The sequence below is a fragment of the Tenrec ecaudatus genome, chromosome 3, assembly GCF_050624435.1.
Source record: "Tenrec ecaudatus isolate mTenEca1 chromosome 3, mTenEca1.hap1, whole genome shotgun sequence".
In the NCBI taxonomy this organism is placed as follows: Eukaryota; Metazoa; Chordata; class Mammalia; order Afrosoricida; family Tenrecidae; genus Tenrec; species Tenrec ecaudatus.
Genome location: NC_134532.1, coordinates 3662092 through 3683199, shown reverse-complemented (window position 1 = coordinate 3683199; position 21108 = coordinate 3662092). Strand labels below are relative to the sequence as shown.

Sequence of the window (21108 nt, the reverse complement as noted above, 5' to 3'; positions counted from 1 at the left end):
TTGTAATTAAAGAATTTTTTAAAATTTTGCAATTCAAATTAATACATCCATTTCAATATTCATTAAAAGATTAAAGTCCACTAATTAACACACTCTGATTTTATGAGTGTTTCCAAGCAATAGCTAATTATTGGATTTTCAAATGTTCTATATTAAGATTACCATCTTTGAACTCCATTTATTTTCATTTTAATTACAGTAATTATAACCCTGTCTTTTATTTTGCAATGAGCAAATCCTATCTCAGATAGACTTATTTTTATCAGTGGGAAATTACTTAATTGTCTTTAACGTACTCAGTGACTAATACTATTCATTATTCATTCCAAAAGCACACTATTAGTCATTATTTGTAAAATGGATGGTCTCCAAAACTTTCAGTAACAAGGAAGATTCAAATTTAATTATTCAATAAAGCATTTCACAAGACATTACCACCAGTTAAGTTCTATTCATGATATTTTCATATTAAGAGCTGTATATTAATACCGTATAATGTTGTTAGGATAGCTCTTGACTGGTGGTCATTTTTACCTAACAATTACACCTGTGGAATATTTAGTTTATTTGTTTTTACATGATGTTTATTCAAAAAATTAGCATGCAGGGAAACTAAATATTTCAGTTCTCATAGCGTGCGGTAGCATGGCAATTAAGGTTCTGTCAGCAGTGCTAATATAAGCCTGTAAAAGATTTTATAACTTAGCCTTCAGTGAGGCTAGCAAATTTTTGTAAGAATTGTAAATTAACAATAATAACCAAAGTAAAAGCAAAAAACTAAAACACAACAAAAGCTCCTGGGTTGTATTTTATATATTTTTACCAATATGTCATTCAATAAAACTTTAAGTTAAATATTAAGAACACTTTATGGATATTTAAATGTTATCATACCTATCCCTTTTTATTAAAAATATATGCTATGAAGTACCATGTAGTTCTTAGCAAATTCTATTTTTTAAATCATTTTATTGGGGGCTCGTACAACTCTTATCACAATCCATACATATATCCATTGAGTGTCAAGCACATTTGTACATTTGTTGCGCTCATCATTCTCAAAACATTTGCTTTCTACTTGAGCCCTTGGTATCAGCTCCTCATTTTCTCCTCCGTCTCTGATCCCCCTTCCCTCGTGAACCCTTGGTAATTTAATAATTATTATTATTTTGTCATATCTTACACTGTCCGACGTCTCCCTTCCCCCACGTTTCTGTTGTCCATCCCCCAGGGAGGACGTTATATGTAGATCCTTGTAATTGGTTCCCTCTTTCTATCCCACCTTTCCTCTACCCTCCCATCCAATTTTATCTTAATATTACTTTAAGTAATTATTTAACTATCTACTTTCACTAAGGAGCCATAGAAGTGCTGCGATTTAAGCATTGGACTGTTAATCAAAATCTTGGGCTGTTGAAATCCACCAGCGTCTCCATGGGAGGAAAATAAGGCTGTCTGCTCCTATAAAGATTCAGAGTATCAGAAATCCTGAAACAATTCTACTACTTCACATAATGTTGCTATGACTTGGAATCATTGATATCATAAACAAGGAGATCCAAAGATTAATAAACTAAGCTAAGTTTTAATAAAGAGATTCCAAATCTATAGATAAGATTGCTTTAAAACAGCACAGATGCATAATTTTCAAGAACTAGAATTGGGCTCTTTAGCTGATAAGTAATGTTAATTCATTATCTTTGACCCAAGCACAGATATATTCTCCAGAGGGAGTTTATGTCTATTATTAAGACAGCCAAATGGTCATGGAGCAGAAAGCCATATAGCATAACAGACAGGATCTTGAATTGTATGAAATAGTAATTCAATATAATTATAAAGCATGCCTGAACCAAAGGGAAAAAATGGATTGTATAACGGAAGCTTTTATTTTCATAAGGGAGCTCTTCTGTAATTCTCATGAGACAAAATGACTGTGTCTACATCACTACAATAAACCATAGTATCTACTTTCCTCCCTGAGTGTAAGACTTCACATTTTCAATTACGAAAATCCACTTGATTTAAGCCAAGGACAGACAGTGCATGAAAACATATCAACAAAGATAAGCATCATGGAAAAGCTGAAGCCATCTGGCCTCCAGTCATTTTTCTCACTGTGTTCCATGTCTTATTTCAGATGCCACACGCAGTAGCCTTTAAACTACCAAACTTTTAAGGTAAAATTAGAAGGCACCGGTCTAGCAGCTTCAAATTAGGATGACTGTATTTATTTGGCAATTTTGGTGACACTTCCATTAATGTCAGTAAATATCACTTATCCTATAAAAAATAACATCTTATACAAACATAAGAGCAGAATGCAAATGAGTACACAGATAAGACAGCAAGGGGCTATCAAGCTATAAGACAAGCTGAAAGGGTGGACACATACCTACAGAGATGCAGAGGAGCTTAGGGAATATTAATACGGCTATCATTTTCTTCAATGAAGCAATTATGACGTCAGGAACTATGAGATTACTTTTAGTTTAGCTACCAGCATTTATCATCATGAAAAAGCAGGAAGTAATGTTTTCCAAATAGAACAGGTTTAGTGTCTTGATAACTAAATATTGTCATGATGCTAATGATAATAATTGGGACCATTTCTCCATCTGATAATCAGTGTTTTACACTGAAAGAATGAATTGCCTGCTCCCTCAGGAACCGCTTTACATCTGTCTGCCACATGACTCCCAGCTAGTCCTGTTAAATCTGTCTTCCGGCTCTGTGTTCTACTTTGTGCTCTGTGCTTTCTGGAATAGGCAGCTGCTAGTTTAGGGGCCTCAAATGGAGGCAAGGGGGGCATGGAGAAAGTGTTGAATATTGTTCAATCTTCTAAAACTTTTAGACTGTCATAATTACTGTAGGGTAAATTTCCAGGAAGCTCATAATCCACAAAAGCATAATATTAATAAACTTACAAATGTGTCATTTTAACCATGATTTTCTAATGTAAAAAAGTCCATCTTTCAGATATTATATTAGACTGAAAATACACAGCAACCAAAGAGTAACCATCACTGAGTTTTTATGCTAGGGTTAGTTGTGGTGGTGGTGGTGGTGTGCCATTCAAGGGGACTCGAGTTCACAGCACCTTTATAACACAGAGCAGAACTACTCCGCAGGGTTTCTGAAACTCTACTGTTGATGGGAGCAGATTGCCAGGTCTCTTCTCCTAGGGAGCTGTTTGCCATTCCAAAATCTGATGTTAAGGATATCTATAGGTCTCTAATAGATTCTTGTCTTTCTTAGCTATTAAACAACAAAGTATTTTGGTATTTGCCTATGACATTGCTGATCAAATCTATAAAATATGATATCCTCCAAAGACATGTTGATAAGCTTCTTCTTTATAGGGGCATAGGAAATAAACATCGGTGTATGCAACACAAAATTTAAAAAGAATACATAAGTAAGTTGGTGAGTGTGGTTTGTAGTCTGAACATTTAGGCTATGTCAACATGGCAAAACATCAAGTGTAGATAGGTTCATCCAGGTTGCTTGATCAAAAGAAATGGCAAATAGAAATCATTTAGATCCTCTAAACAAAGTCCTCTAAAATGTTCCAAATTAACACTCTCCAATAACATGCTTCAATATGTTTTCCAAACAAATGAATACTCTACATTAGTTTCTTTACATTTCTTCTGCCGATCCTAATCATTAACTAAGCTAATAGAGTTATTTGTTCATTTATTCATTCAATATTAGCTAATATAATAAACATTAATTATTTATTGAGTGCTTATTTTCTTTTGTGTTTTATGGAAGATTAGGAGGCAGAATATATCACTCCTTACTTTAAGGACTTTAAATTCCATTAGCAAATAAAAGGAATACATATATATATATACACAAAAAGAGATAAATTACACTGAAGATGTCATCCTGTTGCCCTCAAGTCAGTTCTGACTCATAGCAACATTATAGATGCTATTAGAATTAAGGGCCAAGCAAATGATAGTGATGAAAGACTCAGGCTGAAAAGAGCCAATCTGTCCCCATAAGTGCCTCCTATTAGAAAATAAGGGAGCTGGATGATTTCTATACTCCTACCTATGTCCCAGGAAAAAGGAAGAGATAGCAATGTCAAAAACTAGTGGAAACAATTGATTGAATTAGATTCTAGGAATTTTTATGTGTTGGGCTGCTAACCTCAGTGTCAGTAGTTTGAAACCACCAGCTGCTCTGATGGAGAAAGAAAAGACTTTCTACTCCTGTAAAGAGTTACAGTCTCCAAAGCAGTTCCACAAATATATTGTGGGTTCCCACTGTCATCCGCAGCCTTGTGCTACCAGACTTTCACAATTTAGGCTCTGATACTTTAGACTTTGATTATATGATTTACAATCCTTCAGTGAATGGGGATGATGGGCGTCTTCCATGGGGACTTGGTTGACATCTCACTTAGATGGCTGCTCGTTGGGAGACAAGCCTTTAAGACCCCAGACACTTGTTTATCTGATAGTCGGGCACCATCCAATTTCTTCACCACACTTTGCGAGGGCACCCGGATCTTCTGTGTTCCCTTCCCGAGGGCGAGTGTCGAATAGGGCCGTGATGTAAGAACTAATTGTTCGTAAGTTGGAACTGGAGTTAGTGTGAGCCCAAACCTCACACTGGATCTGTGTTGTTGTTGTTTTCATTTCTAGGAAATAAACTTCTGGTGAACTGCCTCTATCCACAATTGAGGGGTGGGAGGAAAGTGGTTGCCAAACAGAGTGCATCGGAAAGATGAGTATAGAACATCAAAGGCATAAATGTGACTTGAACAGTTTAAACTTTGTCACTTCATTCCCCCTCTGATGCCTGCTGGACCTGATTTGTTTTGCAACATTTGCTGTATCTTTGGTTTGGTTTATTTTTGTTTGTTCAAGTTATAGTGTATCTCAGAGCTGTTATGTCACAGGAGGTCACCCTCATGAAGTTGTGTTATATGGTTTTCTGAATTTCATTATATGAAACCCAGGATTGAGGAGCCTATAAGGATAGCAAGTAGAATAAGGGCTTCAGGGGGAGGGGAGTACAGTGGTGGTGGGAGTTATAAGGCATATGATGTCAGAAAATGAGTCCAGGAAAAAAGACAATGTTTGGAAACTGGTAACAATTGTACAATTTTCCTTGATGTGATTAAACTATGGCATGATATATGTATTAACTACCAAGCAAGTATATAGATAGATTAGATATAGATATAGATGTAGATGTAGATAGAGATATAGATAGATATAGATATGGATATAGATGTAGATAGAGATTTAGATAGAGATGTAGATGTAGATAGAGATAGAGACAGAGATAGATATAGATGTAGATTTAGATAGAGATTTAGATAGAGATGTAGATGTAGATAGAGATATAGATAGATATAGATTTAGATAGAGATTTAGATAGAGATGTAGATGTAGATAGAGATAGATAGAGATATAGATATAGATAGATATAGACGTAGATATAGATAGAGATATAGGTAGATATAGGTGTAGATGTAGATAGAGATAGAGATAGATATATCTCCATCTCAGAAATCCACAGGAACAGTTCTACTCTGTCCTAATAGGGTTGCTGTGAGTCAGAACTGACTTGATGGCAGTACGTTGACTTGAAAGCTGAGTATTAAGCTAGTGTAGGGGAATTACAATTGGTTACAGTTGAAAATGATTAAATATTTCACCATAACTTTGAATAATCTATTGGGTTTTTTACCCTTTATAATAAAACATCCTTTTTCTCAGTGTTTTCAACTCAATACAATTAAGCAACTACTGGTGAGACCTACAGAAATTTATGTGTCTCATATTTGGAAGGCATTTCATATTAACTAAACTAGGCTAGGAAATGTGTGTGACTTTTATTTAAACGAAATAATAATATTTTTTAAAAAAACTCTGCCATCAAGATGAGTCTAACTCAAAGCAACCCTACACGGGGGTTCAAAGGCTGTAAATCTTTCAGGGTGCAGACACCAGAAGACTGCTCTTTAGTAGATATGTTGCTATTCCTAATTGCCATCATGTGGATTCCAACTCATGGTGAGCATGTGTGTGCAAAGTACAGCTTTTCCATAGTTTATTTTCAAGGCTGTGACATTTCGGAAACCCCAGTACTGTCTCCCCAAGGTACCTCTGGCTAGGTTTGAATCATTTACCTTTCAGCTTATAGGTGAAAGCTTTCCCTGGAGCATAGCAAGTGGGTTAGAATCACTAACCATGCACTTAGTGGCCCAATGGCAAACCAATATCACCATCAGGATTCCTTTATTTGAACAAAGGAAATAAAAGAGCTAAAAGAAAATTGTGTTAGTTGACCCAAAACTCTCTGAGGTTTAGGTCAGTTAACAGAGGGCATTGAATGCAAAAAAGAGAATTGCAGTGTTTCTACCCTCTTGACGGAGAGCTTTTAGGGTAAATAAATTAATTTAGTGGTGTTATGAAGAATAAACTGGATACAGACAAGACTATAGAAGTCACCTAGATTCCTTTACGTTTTACCTTAGAAAATGATGTCTTTTATTAGGCTTTTATTAAAGCCTAATCACATGTTCAAGTTAAGTGCAGCCCTGGTGGTACAATGGTTAAGCAGTTGACTGCTGAAGAAAAGGTCAGCAGTTCTAACCTGCCACAGGCTCAGCAAAATAAAACATGTGGCACGTCGCCTGTGAAAATACCGACTACGAAACCCGACACCGGCCTACAGCATGCACTTAATTGCATAGAGCAACACCAACACTTGTATCACTTGGGGTGATATATGGTAGTCTGTCTCTACTAGCTTTCAACTACTAGCCGAAAGGTTAATGGTTCAAACCTAGCCAGAGCTACCCTGGGGAGAGAGTGCCGGGGTTTCCAAAATGGCACAACCTTGAAAGCACTATGGAAAAGCTGCATTTTGCACACATATGCTCACCATGAGTTGGAATTCACATGATGGCAATTAGCAATAGCAACATATCTACTAAAGAGCAGGCTTGTAGTAATCTATGTGACATAAATAGCATGTAGATAAACTAAAAGGTCATTAGCAATGGGAAGCCACAAATCTTCCTTTAGAAAATTCACTAAAAAGACTGCATACTGACTGGAAAAACTCGTATTGTTACACACACACACACACATATACATATATACATATACATATATATACACACATGGCACATACTTGATTACTGAACACCATAAGGATTAGATCAAAGACTACAGTTTTCAGTGTAGATGACAACTCAATATAAAGAAAGCAAAAATCATCACAACTGGATCAATAAGCCACAATATGATAAGTAAAGAAAAGATTGGAATTGTCAAGGATTTCATTTTAATTGGATCCACAGTCAAGGTCCCTCAAAGCAGCAATTGAAAAGTCAAATGACACTGCACTCAGCAAACCTGTTACAGAGATCTTTTCAAAGTGTTAAAAAAAAAAACAAAACCAAAAACAAAGATTTCAATTTGAGGACCACAAAAGTATTGATGCATTTGAATTACGGTGTTGGTGAAGAATATGGAAAATACCATGGACTTCCAGAAGAACTAGCAAGTCTGTCTTGGAAGAAGTATAGTCAGAATAGTCCTTAGATATGAGCATGACAAAATTTCATTTCACATGCTTAGGTCATGCTATCATGAGGGACCAGGATATCCTGCTTGGTAAAGTATAGCATTAGCCAAAAGAAAGAAAAAGCTTCCATGGGATGGGCTGACATGTTGGCTTCTAACAATGGACTTGAGCATAGCAATGATTGTGAGGATGGCCACTGACTGAATAACATTCCATTTTGTTGTATCTATGGTTACTATGAGTCAAAACTGGCTTGATGGCCTAACAACAGCATACATACATCTATATAATAGAAATTGAAACTCCTTGCCAAGAGTGGTTTCTCACTCACATACATATATGTGATTATATACATGGTCAAATGAATACAAGAATATTTTCATCACAATGAGATATGAAGACACCAAAACCAAACGTGTTGCCATTGAGTCAATACTGACTCATAGTGACCCTGTGACTTTCCGAGAATGGAACTGTTTACGGGAGGAGAAAGCCAAGTCTTTGTACCAAGGAACTGCTGATGGTTTCAAACTGGCAACCATGTGAATCGCAGACTAATGCATAACCACTATACCACCAGGACTCCTAGGTATAAAGAAGCATGTCAAAAATTAAATATGCTCTACAGTTGCTTTTATAATATACTATGCTGTTACTAGAGACCAAACAACAAATATTTTGAGAAATTATACCGTGCTATTAAAGTTTTTACTAGTATTGAAATATAAATCTAAATATCTACTTAATAAGAATGTATTTCAATATAGCAAATAAATTTTTAAATTGGGTCTTCTTTCTCCAACTTGAAATAATATTTCAGTATGTGACTTGTCCAAAAGGGTTCAAATCTAATATTATAGCAAGTTGATTTTATTGAATATCTTTTGGAGAAGCTGAGAAAGGTAATTAGGATCATAAGTCAGTCATGCAATCTACTGACATTTTATAAGGTGTATAAAATGATACATAGGATCTCTTAAGTGGCTGTGTTAGTCTGGGTGCTTTAGAGAAACAAATCCACAGCAACTCATGTATAAGAGAGAATTTTATATAAAAGTTAAGTGCACATCAAGAAAACATCCCAATCCAATGCTGCCCAAACCCACAAGTCCAACATTAACCCATATGTCCAACACCAATCCACAAAGTCCTCCTGCACCTCATGAAACAGACGCAATGATGCCGACTGCAGGAGAAAAGCCAAGTCAGTGAACGTGTAAGCCTCTCAGCACTGGTGGGGGTCTCCATACGGCTGCTCCAGCACACAGGGCTGCATCAGGATAGGTCCATGCAGCTTCTCCTTGGGGATGTCTTGCAGGAAGTGAGCCTTGCCAGCTGAAGCAGGGAACTGACCAAGGCAACTGCACCCTGGACCAATCATTACAAAAGAAGAGATCCGAGGACTTGAAAGGTGAGGCTCACTGAGCGATTTATCCCTCAGCCCTTCAATTAACCCCACATGTGTTTATCGGCCAGGTTGACACAGTAAAGTAACTACCTCAGTGGCACAAGTTGTACAGTATTCAATTACTAACTGAAAAGTTCGCAGTTCAAACCCAATCAGAAATGCTTTGAAAGAAATCCTGGTGATTGACATCCTAAAGGACACAGCCTTGTTAAAAAACAAAACAAAACAAACAAATAAACAAAACCCTTGCTTTTTGCAGTTCTCTGTTCCTCATATCACAGAATTAGCATGACGCAGAATATAAAGCATCGCCGTGGAAAATTGAAGGAAGAGAAAAAAATGTGAATACTTGAACATTTTGAATGCCCATATACATGAACATATTAAGGGACAAAAAGTCATTTAAGAGTCCTCACTACATATATTTCCCTTGGGTAATATCCAATTAGATGTTCAAATGTAGTACATTATTTCTTAGAAAACTGTAAGTTTAAATGTAGAATTAATATTAAATTTGAATTGAAAAATATACACACTAGAGAGTATTGATTTTATACAATATTAAAATTGGGGTATTTTGTATGTGGATAGCACGAGATAATGATTATTTTTCAGTTTTAATGTTATCTTTGATACCTTGTCATTTAACCATTTTGAAAACTGAAAATATTAAATTAATTGCAATCTTACCATTGTTGTCTCTTGAATAGACCCAAAACTGTTAATAAATATGTTGACAACAACATCAACCGGGATGCCTAAAAGTAAAAATTAAAGAATATCTACAGTAGCAGAAAGAATCATGATCAAAGCATGCACATTTCTATGCCTTATGTGTTTTATTTGATATGATTTCCACTATACACACTGAGTGTAAAATTCTTAACTACGGCATCAGTATGCCATTTTAATAATTGCTATTGATATATTTCTCTATTCAAAAATGTTTTTAAACTGTAGAAACTTGCTAATCATAGGTTTGCTTTTTAAAGAATGTTTAGTTGTACAGATGCGTCTATTGCGACCTTCATCAGAAAATGTAAGCTATGCTTTTAAGAAGAAACTTCAGACAATTTTTTTTGCCTTACATGTCTCTGTTCAGATTTTACATTCTTTTGTGGGTAAAACTGCATTCAGTAAATTGTACTTAACGGTACTCTAGAACATTAGATTTTTATTTTGATTTCGTGAAAATGCAAGTTAATCAAACATGTAAGAGGATCATTAAAAAGGTTTTGCCTGACCCTTTGGAAAATATTTTGAAAGTTCATGGAGTGAGAACGAATGTATAGTGTTGCAAATTTCTTTCTTTAATTCATTGTGGGCTGCTTGCTGGGCAACAAAGGGAAAAAATGTGAAGTTAGCCTTTTAGTCACATAACCACTGACTGATGGAAAACAGGTGGCGAATCAATATATGGTCGACATGTGACAGCCCAGAGGACGGCTGTTGTTGAAAGTAACTGAATAGGTTCTGGTAATGAACAAAAACCTCTGTTTTTACAACATCGTTGTATAACTTTAGTTGACTAGAAGCAGCTGCAGACCTTTTTTTCTGTAAAGCAAAAAAAAAATCCTGCCTGTTAATCTGATGTACATTAATACCTGTCTTTTAACCATGCAGCGGGGATTACCGCTTTCCAGAGGAGAGCTTTCAGAGAGCTTTTCTAACTCACCCAGAAGGAAGGGGGCAGGGGGCTCTGCACAACCTGCTTTGTGGCTTTTATTTTATTGCAAGTATGGTTTGGGTTCTGAAAGGTATGATAAATGGTAATGTGTTATTGGAGCAGAAACAATCTACATCACAGAAAACATGGTTGCTTTTATTTTCAAAGTTAACATAGCTTTAAAAACCATGTGGCTATGGGCTTGGTTTTGTTTCTTTCTTTTTTTTTTTTTCAATCAGTGTGTGGAAGGAAATGTTTTTTCATGTGAAATGTTAACATGAAGCGGGGGGGGGGGGGAATCTAGGACATATCCCCACAGTTCTTTATCCTTAAATGAGTAAATGGCTGTTTAGCTGCAAATGGTAACATGTTTTTCCTATGAATGAAATTCAGATATGCCTACATTTTAAACCACTAAGTTCAAGAATGCCCAGTATGGAAAACACCCATCACAGAACTTAGCCCATTAATTCATAGAAGATATTTTAATTTTAAAACTGGGAGCCATATCAAAGTCTTGGATTTAGTATTTTGGCATGTTGGGCATTTGATTAATTCACAGCAATTTAAACTGAAGGGCAATATAATATGATCATATATCAATCTGCATTGCTACTTCTCTCTTTCGGTTTATAATAGCAATAAGAAATTATTTTAAACAGATAAAATTTGTTTTTAAACCTCAGAGAATGAAGCTATTAGGGAGGAGAGGAAAACCAACCTTTGAAATTGGGTCTTATCCTAGGATCATAACTGACCAATAGCCGATTCAAAATATTGCTGGTGGAGTTGGCAGGTACCCGAGCAAGATCCTCTGCTGACTGCTGGCTATAAGAGAAAAGGAAAGCTTGTGAAGTACATAGAAAAGAAATGAGTCATTTCCATTGTTAGGAAAAAAAGCCCAACTCATTGCCATCAAGGCCGTGCTGACTCAGAGTGACTCAGTAGGACCAGGTAGAACTGCCTCTGAGTTCTGAAGCTGTAATCATGTATGGTAATAGAAAGCTCTGTCTTTCTCCCATGCAACACCTGGTGTTCTTAAACTGCCAGACTTGGGGATCACAGCCCAATGTGTAACCACGATGCCATCAGGATCCCCTTGTTGGAAAAGACTATGTATTTTGAGACAAACACAAAATTTCATAAGAGTATTTCCAAATGGAATTAAGTGAAAAAAGTTTAATGTTTTTCAGACACTGTCTGAAGCCTAAGAGATATTTATTGTTAAAAAAATAAATACAGACACACAAAAGTGGTCTTTAACACTTAAATTTTACCAAATGGAAGAGAGAAATAGTCCTAAATTGTCCACATACATTTCTTTTAAATAAAACTAAGGAATAAATAAAACTACTTATTATTTATTATTTCTTTTGAATAAAACAAACTTGTCCTGAAACAGCTTGCATTAGAAGCTTAAACTATTAGAGAGTTTGATCCGTATTTTAAACTGTTGAATACAAAATAAATTATATTCAATTTAAACCTTCACCTAATTTCAAGGAAAATTGTTTATATATATATTTGCAGAAAAAGCTAAGATCATTGTTTGTATGATGGATGTGTGTATGATGTTAACATTGTGCAAAGGAGTATGTGGACACTAAATGACGTGGCCTGAGAGGCTAAAAATCCATACCATTAGGGTGATATTTATAGAATGATTTTCTCCCCCAAGAAACAGTTGAATTCTCTCGTCACTCAGAAGAAAAATTAAGATGAGGGGGAGGGGCTGCTGGGTGGCAGTAAGGAATAGAAAGTATTTCTCTAAATAGCTGAATTACACCAAAAAACAATTCCTTAGCAAAAAATAAAGATAAAAAATATTCAGTATATAAAAACTCACTGGCATGGAATCAGTTGACTCATAGTCACCCTGTGGGAAGAAGTAGAACCGCCTGTCTGAGTTTCTGAGCCTTTGAAATGTGTATGAGAGCTGACAGCCTCATGTTTCGGATGCAGAGAGATTGGCACGTTGGAACCACTGATCTTGGAGTTATTTGCTGTACCAGCAGAACACCTTTAGCGGACACAAAAGGGCGCGGGGAACAAAAACAAACAAAAAACCAAACCCTTATCTTTTCATTCCATTCTCCCACAAATTGTTAAAGCCATTTTATCTTTGTTAAAGGAGCCCTGGGGGCATCATGGCTAGACATTCGGCTGCCAACCCAAGCTCAGCAGTTCGAAACCAGCACATGCTCCATGCTAGAAAGTCACGGCTTGCTACCCCTGTAAAGAGTTACAGTTTCGAAAACTCACAGGGGCATTCTACCCATTCCTATACGGTTGCTAGGAGTTGGCTTCTACTTGGTGGCAGTGAATTTGTTTTTAGTTTTTTTTTTTAAATATATATTTGTTGTAAGTTTTTATCAACAAAATGAAAATCTGCCGTGTTTCATTTTATTTAATGTTGAATAATGAATTTTGAATAAAGTGGTAGTTGGTTAAGAGGTTTATTTTATTTCTTGAAAGACACTTTTTTGAAAGTTGAATCAACACATTTTCTCATCTTTGGTTTGCTTGCTTTGGCTTAGTTTATTTTATTACGCATAAAGCCTTATCAAGAATTGTTTTCTGGAATATTAAACAAAAGTCCATCACAATGATAAAGAACACTAAAAGTACACATAAGCCCTTAGTCAAAAACTATCTATTATGCATCAATATAGGGAAAGTCTCCATTTCACCAATATTCATTGAATACACAGGAAATTTAGATGGAGCAGGCTAGGAACCACAGTGCACTCACAACCCTCCTCTACTGGTCAATGTGTTTTGCGTTAAGCATCATACACCGTTGATAGAACACAGCTGTAAGGTATGTTCAAGAGTGAGAAGTTCAAGAAAAAAAAGTAAATAGTCTGAATGGATACTGAACCCCTTTCAAATAGAAATCAGTTGTGGTAGTTACATAAACTGTTGTCAATTTGAGATTTAAGAGTGAAGGGGTGGGTTTAGCTTGTCAATCAGGTTACAGCTTGATGACCTCATTTGGAGGCCCTAAGGAGATAAATAGCTTGCTGGAGGCAGGATACTAGCTGACTCCTTGCCAGACATGAGGGATGATTAGCCTGATGGAGCTACACGGATGCAGCCAGAGTCATACAGCTGGAGGAACCACGTGGAGCCCCCTGCTAGTGTTGAGATGTTTTCACTGCCACTGGACCCATAAGCCTTTCCACCTATGGGCCTGTGATCTTCGAAGACTCAGCATCATTGCATGTGTTTCATGGGTCTGAAGAAGAATTTATAAATTGGTATCTAACATATGGGCTAATATCAGACTTATGGACTTGATCTGGACTGGGCTGGAATGTTTTCTCAGCATTCAATTGTTATGGTATACAAAGTTCTTTCTTATACACATATGAGGATCTATGAATTTGTTTCTCTAGACAACCTGGACTAACACATAAGTCAACGTCCAAGACATTGAAGAATAAAATGAAAATCAATTAGTTGAATCTTCCTAAGGTGCAGACGATGGTGTAGATTTTTAAAATTGCTTCTCCTGATACTATCAGCTCTGCTCCTACAGCTGCAGAGACTTTGCAGAATGCTCATGAGACTTTCCCTTTCATTGCAGGTGAAATTGTGGCTTCCAGATAGTCCACCCTTATCCCTTCCAAAAGATGAAAATCAGTAATATGACTACCCCGAAGTGGGATAATTTAGTTACTAGGATGAAAAATCGTGTTCAAACCTATCACAGCATTGTTCATCTAAGTGAAGAAAGTAGAATTGACTGATTAGAAAATCCACTTTCTTGGATCAATTAAGAACTCCCATTGCTGTGTTTCTTGATAGAGACTACAAGTATATTCTCTTTAATGCATTTGAATTATGGTGCTGGTGAAAAATATGGAAAGTAACATGGACTGAAAAAAGAACACACAAATATATCTTGAATATTTATAACCCGAACATTTCTTAGAAGCAATAAAGGCGAGACTTTGTCTCGTATTCTTTGGAATCTCATCAGGAGAGACCACTTCCTGGAGAAGGGCATCATGCTTCATAATGCAGCAAGGCAGCAAAAAAGAACTTCAGCAAGATGGATGGGCATGGTGCTTCCACAATGAGCTTTAACATAACAATTGTGTTAATAGCAGAGGATCAGGCAGTGTTTTGTTCTGTTCTATATAAGGTTGCTATGAGTCAGAACCAACTTGATGAGACACAACAACAACAAGTAACAGAATGATAACACAATGACAGTTAACACTAATTGTCATTTCTCTCTTTCAGCTATGAGATATGTCCGTCAAACCAGTCTTCTATATTTCAAACCAAATTTTTTCAAAACGTCATCCAGTGAAATTTCTAATGTTCACATCTCATTCGACTACTTGAAACCCAAGCAGTCCTTTAAACTTTTATTTATAGCTTATCTTCTGTCAAAAATATTGTCTCAAAAACCCCACCTTGCTCTATTGAACACAAGCTAGTAAACACAGTTTAGAAACTATTTCATATTTATATTTATGTGTATGTTTCCAACCAAACTGCATGTAGATGGCAGGATTCTTTAGGGAATAATACCTTCTGTCTTATTGAGGGTCCTAATAACTGCTTGTGTATAATCAAATGCACACTGTTTCAAGTATATTTCATTTGACTGCTAGTCCAAGTGAATTATAGTCTCGTGTCGCTTGTGCTGTGGTGGCATCAGTTCCATGAATCATTTCTAATGGAAAAAAAGAGTACATGAGGGGAATTTCAGATTTTTTTTGCCCCTCAAAATTTTCTCAGTGTTAGCAATTGCATAATAAATTACTTGAAAGGGGAAATAACCTACCATTATTTTCCCAACTCCGACTAATCAGCTTGTAGTACCAGAGTGGCCTGCCTGTTTCAAAAGCCAGCAGTGTCACCTGCAGAGAACAGATTCCAGCAGAGCTTCCAGAAATAAAAGCAGGGTAGGAAGAAGGAACAGACTGTCCATCTTGCCTGGATTAGCCATTGAGAAGATGATGAGTAGCAGTGGAACACTGGCAGATATGAGCCAAAGGAGGAGCCCTGCTGGGTGGAATGCATTCAACAAACAAGAGGAGAGCCATCTCCTCAAAATGCAACCCACCTGAATAGCCCAGATACATGGAGCAAAGCTTTCAGGACATTCATTTGCTGGTGGACATTACTCAAAGGCAGGGGGGAAAGCTGAAAACATCTATCAATAATCAGGATATTGAATAGGCTAAGAATACATCCGGGAAATTTTTGAAGTCATCAAAAATGAAATAAAATGCATGAAAATCAATATCATAGGCATCAATGAACTGAAATGGGTTGGCTTTGGCCATTGGGAACCAGACAATCATAGCTTTACTATTCTGGGAATGAACAATTCACAAGGAATGAATCACACTCGTGGTCAAAAACCATTTCAATATCTATCTTTAAGTATAATGTTGTCTGTGATAGAATAATATCTATCCTACTATTATAGTAAGGAAGTCTAGTTAATGAAACTATTATTCAAAGTTTCATACCAACCACAAAAGTTAGTGATGAAGAAATTGAATAATTACACCAATATCTTCAGTGCAATATATCAAACACATAATTTCGATTCACTGATAATTATGAGAGATTAGAACTAGAGAGCTGGAAGAGAAGATGAAGGATCCATCATTAGAAAATGCATCCTAGATGATAGAAAAACAGTTGGGTATCACTTTGCAAGACTACAACTTCATCACTACACCCTTTTCAACAGCATAAGTGGTGAGTATCTAGGTGGAGATACCTGATAGAAAAACAAAAATCAAATTAACTACATCTGTGTGAAGAGATGATGAAGTTCACTATCGTCACCAAAAGCAAGGTCAGGGGGTAACTGTGGGACAGGCTAACAACTGCTCATATGTCAATGAAGGTTGAAGTTTCAGTAAACCACATCTAAATTTATAGAAGAACTCAAGAACAGATCGAATGCAGAAGACCTATAAAACTATGTTATGACATTAAGAACAGCATAGATTAAGAAAAATTGTGTTTTAAATAATTTGTTTCAAATAATAATCTATAAATTATCAAGGGCTCATGAGGGAGCGGGGAGTGGGGAGGGAGGAGGGAAAAAGAGGACCTGATACAAAGGGCTTAAGTGGAGAGCAAATGCTTTGAAAATGTTTAGGGCAAAGAATGTACGGATGTGCTTTATACAATTGATGTATGTATATGTATGGATTGTGATAAGAGTTGTATGAGCCCCTAATAAAATGTTGAAAAAAATAATTTTTGTTTCAACAAGCTGATACTGCACTGAAAACAATTACTATTTTATGCCAAGAAATTTGAGACACAGAAAATTGGCCACCCAACAACCACATATGTACCCAATCCAAAGAAAGGTAATCCACTAAAATTTGGAAATTTTCTAACAATATAATTAGTATCACATGTAAGTAAATTTTTATTAAAGATAATTTTTAAAAATGAATGCACCAGAACATCAACAGGGAACTACCAGAAACTCAAGCTGGATTCTGAAGTGGTTGTTGAACAAGGAATATCATTACTGACTCGGATGGATCTTGCTAAAATCAGAGGCTACTGGAAAGATGATCATTTGTGTTTTATTGTCTATTACCGACAGGCATGACAGGGGAGGTTGGGGGAAAGGGGGAGCTAGCAACAATAAGTACGAGAGAGAATAAATTGTTGATGTTGATTGTGATGTGTCTGACTGTGTGCATCCTAAAACACCATGGGTAACATTGAGAAGAATGAGAACTTTAGAACGCTTCCCTGTGCTCCTGCAGAAACTAAAGGCAATAGACCACAAGGCTATCATTTGAACAGAACAAGTGGATATTCCTCTCACTGCCCATGTCAATTCGGACTCCTAGGGACGCTATGGACAGAGTCGAACTAGCCCTCTGAGTTTTCAGAGTTCGAAATCTTTACAGGAGCAGAGAACATCATCTTTCTCCCAAGGAGTGGCAGGTGAGTTCAAACTGCTGATCTTGTGGCTTGCAGTCCAACATAGGATCAAACTCAGAAATGTGTCAGGGATATATCTGTTTTTCTAGATATATCCTATAAGCTGGACAGATAAATTGAACTTTTGAAGAAAAATGTAACATCAGGGTTGTAAGAAGGCTTATTATTTATCTGCAACTTGAGGTGATACAAACTTGCTTGATGAACACAAGGAGGACTTGAGGATTTATTAAAGAATATCCAAGACTAGAGCTTTCAGTATGAATTGCACCTCAATACAATGAAAAATGTATATTTCATAGCTCAATAAGCAACAACATGACAACTGTAGAAAATATTCAAGTTATCAAAAATTTCATTTTACTTGGATCCATTAATATCACATCTTAATGTAATATTATGGAAGCAGCAGTCAAGAAATCAATGGATGTATCACCGCATTGGACAAATCAACTGCAACAAAATCTTTTGCAAGTGTTAAAGAGCACAGATGTCACTTTGAAGCTGAGATACTCCTGACCCAGGTCATGGGAATTTCAACTGTACGATTGGAATTAAACTTGGAAAATGAAAAGGAAGATCAAAGAACAATGAATACACTTGAATTACGACATTAGCAAAGAATACTGACTATACCACTGGGAGGCAAACTGCAGCTCTTGAACAACATGCACGCTTTTGAGGCACACCTGTGGCTCTAAAGTAAAATTGAAAAAAATTTAAGGATGTTTTTCAAGTAATTGTGATGTCATTTGTTTGTAAAAATATATTTATGGCTCTCAAATCATTTTTAAATTGTTGCGAAGGACATGATTGGCTAAAAAGTTTGCTGACCCTTCGACTATAGCACTAATCACTAGAAAACAAAAAAACAAACATTGTGTCTTGGAAAACATATTGCCAGAATACTCCTCAGAAGTGAGGATGGTGAGACTTCATCCCATGTACTCTGGATATATTATTAGAAAGGACCAGTCCCTGGGAAATGACATCATTCTTGGTAAGGTAGGCTGTCATCAAAGAGCAGGAAGACATTAAGATGAATTGGCTGCAACCTTGACTCCAATAGAGCAATGACTGTGAAGTTAGTGTACGGCCAGATAGTGTTTGATTCTGTTGTACATAGGATTACTATGAATTGTAACTGAATGAATAGCACCAAGCATTAACAAGTGTCCTCTAACCATCTCCCCGTTGTTATTTCTTTCTGTAGTTTAAAAAAAAGTATAGAGGTCTAAATACAGGCATGTATATATGTAAATATGTGTATATATAATGATAGGGAAACAGATCTATGTACATATATTTATTTACTAAGTATTATCACAGCAGATGGACATTGGGCCTCCACTCAAGTACTCCTTCAATTCAACACATGACACTTTGTGATGTTCACCTTCCATAACATGATCACTGAGGACAAAATGGGTGCATAAACAAATGTGGTGAAGTTGGTGCCCAGCTTTCAACAGGTATAGTGTCTGGGGTCTTAAAAGCTTGAAGATAAATATGCAGTGATCTAGCTGAGAAGAAACAAAGCCCACATGGAAGAAGCACACCAGCCTGTGTGATCATGAGGTGTCATTGGGATCAGGTACCAGACATCAAAGACCCAAAGCAAAATAAACAAAGAAAAAATCATATCAATGGGAGTAAGGGGGAGGGCAGATTGGAGACCCAAAGCCCATCAGTAGTCAATTGGACACCCCCTGTCAGAAGAGCCACAAGGAAGAGACTAGCCAGTCAGGAAGCAGTAAAGCAACAACAAAACACACAACTTTCCTCTAATTCTTAATGCTTCCTGCCTCCCCTCCCCCTGCCAGCTCCACCATCATGATCCCAATTCTGCCAGGCAAATCTGGCTAGACCAGAACATACACACTAGTACAGATAAGAGCTTGCAACACAGGGAATCCAGAACACATAAACCCCTCAGGACCAATAAGCATAGCAGCAATACCAGGAGGGTAAGGGAAGGGGGGCCCTGTCAGGGGGAGCCGGTCATAATAATAAACATATGGTCCCCTCCCAGGGGACGGACAGCAGAAAAGTGGGTGAAAGGAGACAGTGCTCAGTGTAAGACATGAAGCAAAAAGAGGAAGAAGTATTTATCAATTATCAAGGGGACATGGGGCAGAAAAATGAGGAGCTGATACCAAGGACTCAAGTAGAAAGAAAATGTTTTGAAAAAGATGATGACAACAAATGTACAGATGTGTTCGACACCATGGACATATGTATGGATTGTGATAAGAGCTGTAAGAGCCCCAAATAAATAAAAACAACCAAACTCCCTTGTTAACAATAACAAACACTGTGTGATTGTGACAAAACGCACAGGAAAAGCAAACAGAAGATGGGGAAGACTCCACACATGTTTTAGTCTCATTTCAGGTTTTATTTGTTCCACTGTGTATTTTTATGTCAATCTGGCAGATGACCTGATATCAGTATTTGATTGATGGTTTATGTTTCTTTGTTTTGGGGATGCAGAGACATGAAAAATGTTAACAACACTCTACATGGTTTATGCTCATATGGTAGAATTAGAAGATTTTCACACCAAACATATATAGTTGAGCTCATTTGATTCACATTAAAATATATTTTAAACTTAGAGTCACTTTGTTTCAAATAACTAAAACAATTAACATATAGCATATTTTCTATAAGTGTACTTTATAGTATATAACTTTACTATTTAGAAGGGCAATTATTTACACAAAGTAAGGATCAGGAAGTTTATATGGTGTTAATCAGGTCGAGGACTTAATGTCAGGATCAATACTAGATATGTTCTATGTTGAATCTCTTCAAGGTTCTGTATATTTTATTATACTATTTTTGGTTCCAGAAAGCTATCAACAATTCAAATACACTACAAAATGGGATTTATTTCTTGGAAATATGATATTAAGAAAATAACTCACTCAACTTAGGCCTAGTGATCTAATGACATGATAATGTTTTATATCAAAAGGTTTTTACAACTAGTTCTCTTTTGTTCACTTGCCTAAACTTGAACCAATGTCATTACTAATATGTGAAGTTATGCAAGGAATGTAGCAGTCTGTATAGCTGTATGATGTAATGTTTTTCAGCACTAAAAGAAAAATCCAGCAATGTCTCAGTTTCCATTCATTGTAAGATATAGTTTTTACTTTTACATAAACCTTCAGAGACCACACTGTCAGCATAAGCACAGCGAGTTCCACTGTAAAACTATTTAAAAATATTGTCTTACTTTCCTGCTTTGAATCAGGAATCTGTGTCCAAAGGGATTGTTTATTTTTCACATAGGGTTGAAAATGCAAGAACAATGGTCAGAAGTCTTCTCAGACCTGAACGTCATTTGTTACGTGCCAACATGTGTCATCCAGGTGTGGGCACAGTACAGCATTGAGCTTTACACAAATGGAGGCAGACATCAAGGAGCAGGCGCGATGGAAGAGCAAGGGGTGGAAAATGTGTAGGTTACCTTACTTCTCTTGTCTCTATGGCAACAATTCTTTAAAAAGTTCTAGGG

The 21108-nt window shown here is 36.5% G+C and overlaps 1 protein-coding gene across 1 annotated transcript in view; it reads right to left on the bottom strand.

Moving 5' to 3' along the window:
* The window catches only part of GLRB (glycine receptor beta), a 118363-nt gene that overhangs the window by 49102 nt on the left and 48153 nt on the right, over window positions 1-21108 (bottom strand). The window contains exons 2-3 of the mRNA XM_075544733.1: window positions 11356-11462; window positions 9659-9726 (exon numbers count right to left, since the gene is read on the bottom strand). Of these exons, the coding sequence (XP_075400848.1) occupies window positions 9659-9726; window positions 11356-11462 (175 nt within the window). The remainder of the gene's footprint in view (window positions 1-9658; window positions 9727-11355; window positions 11463-21108) is intronic.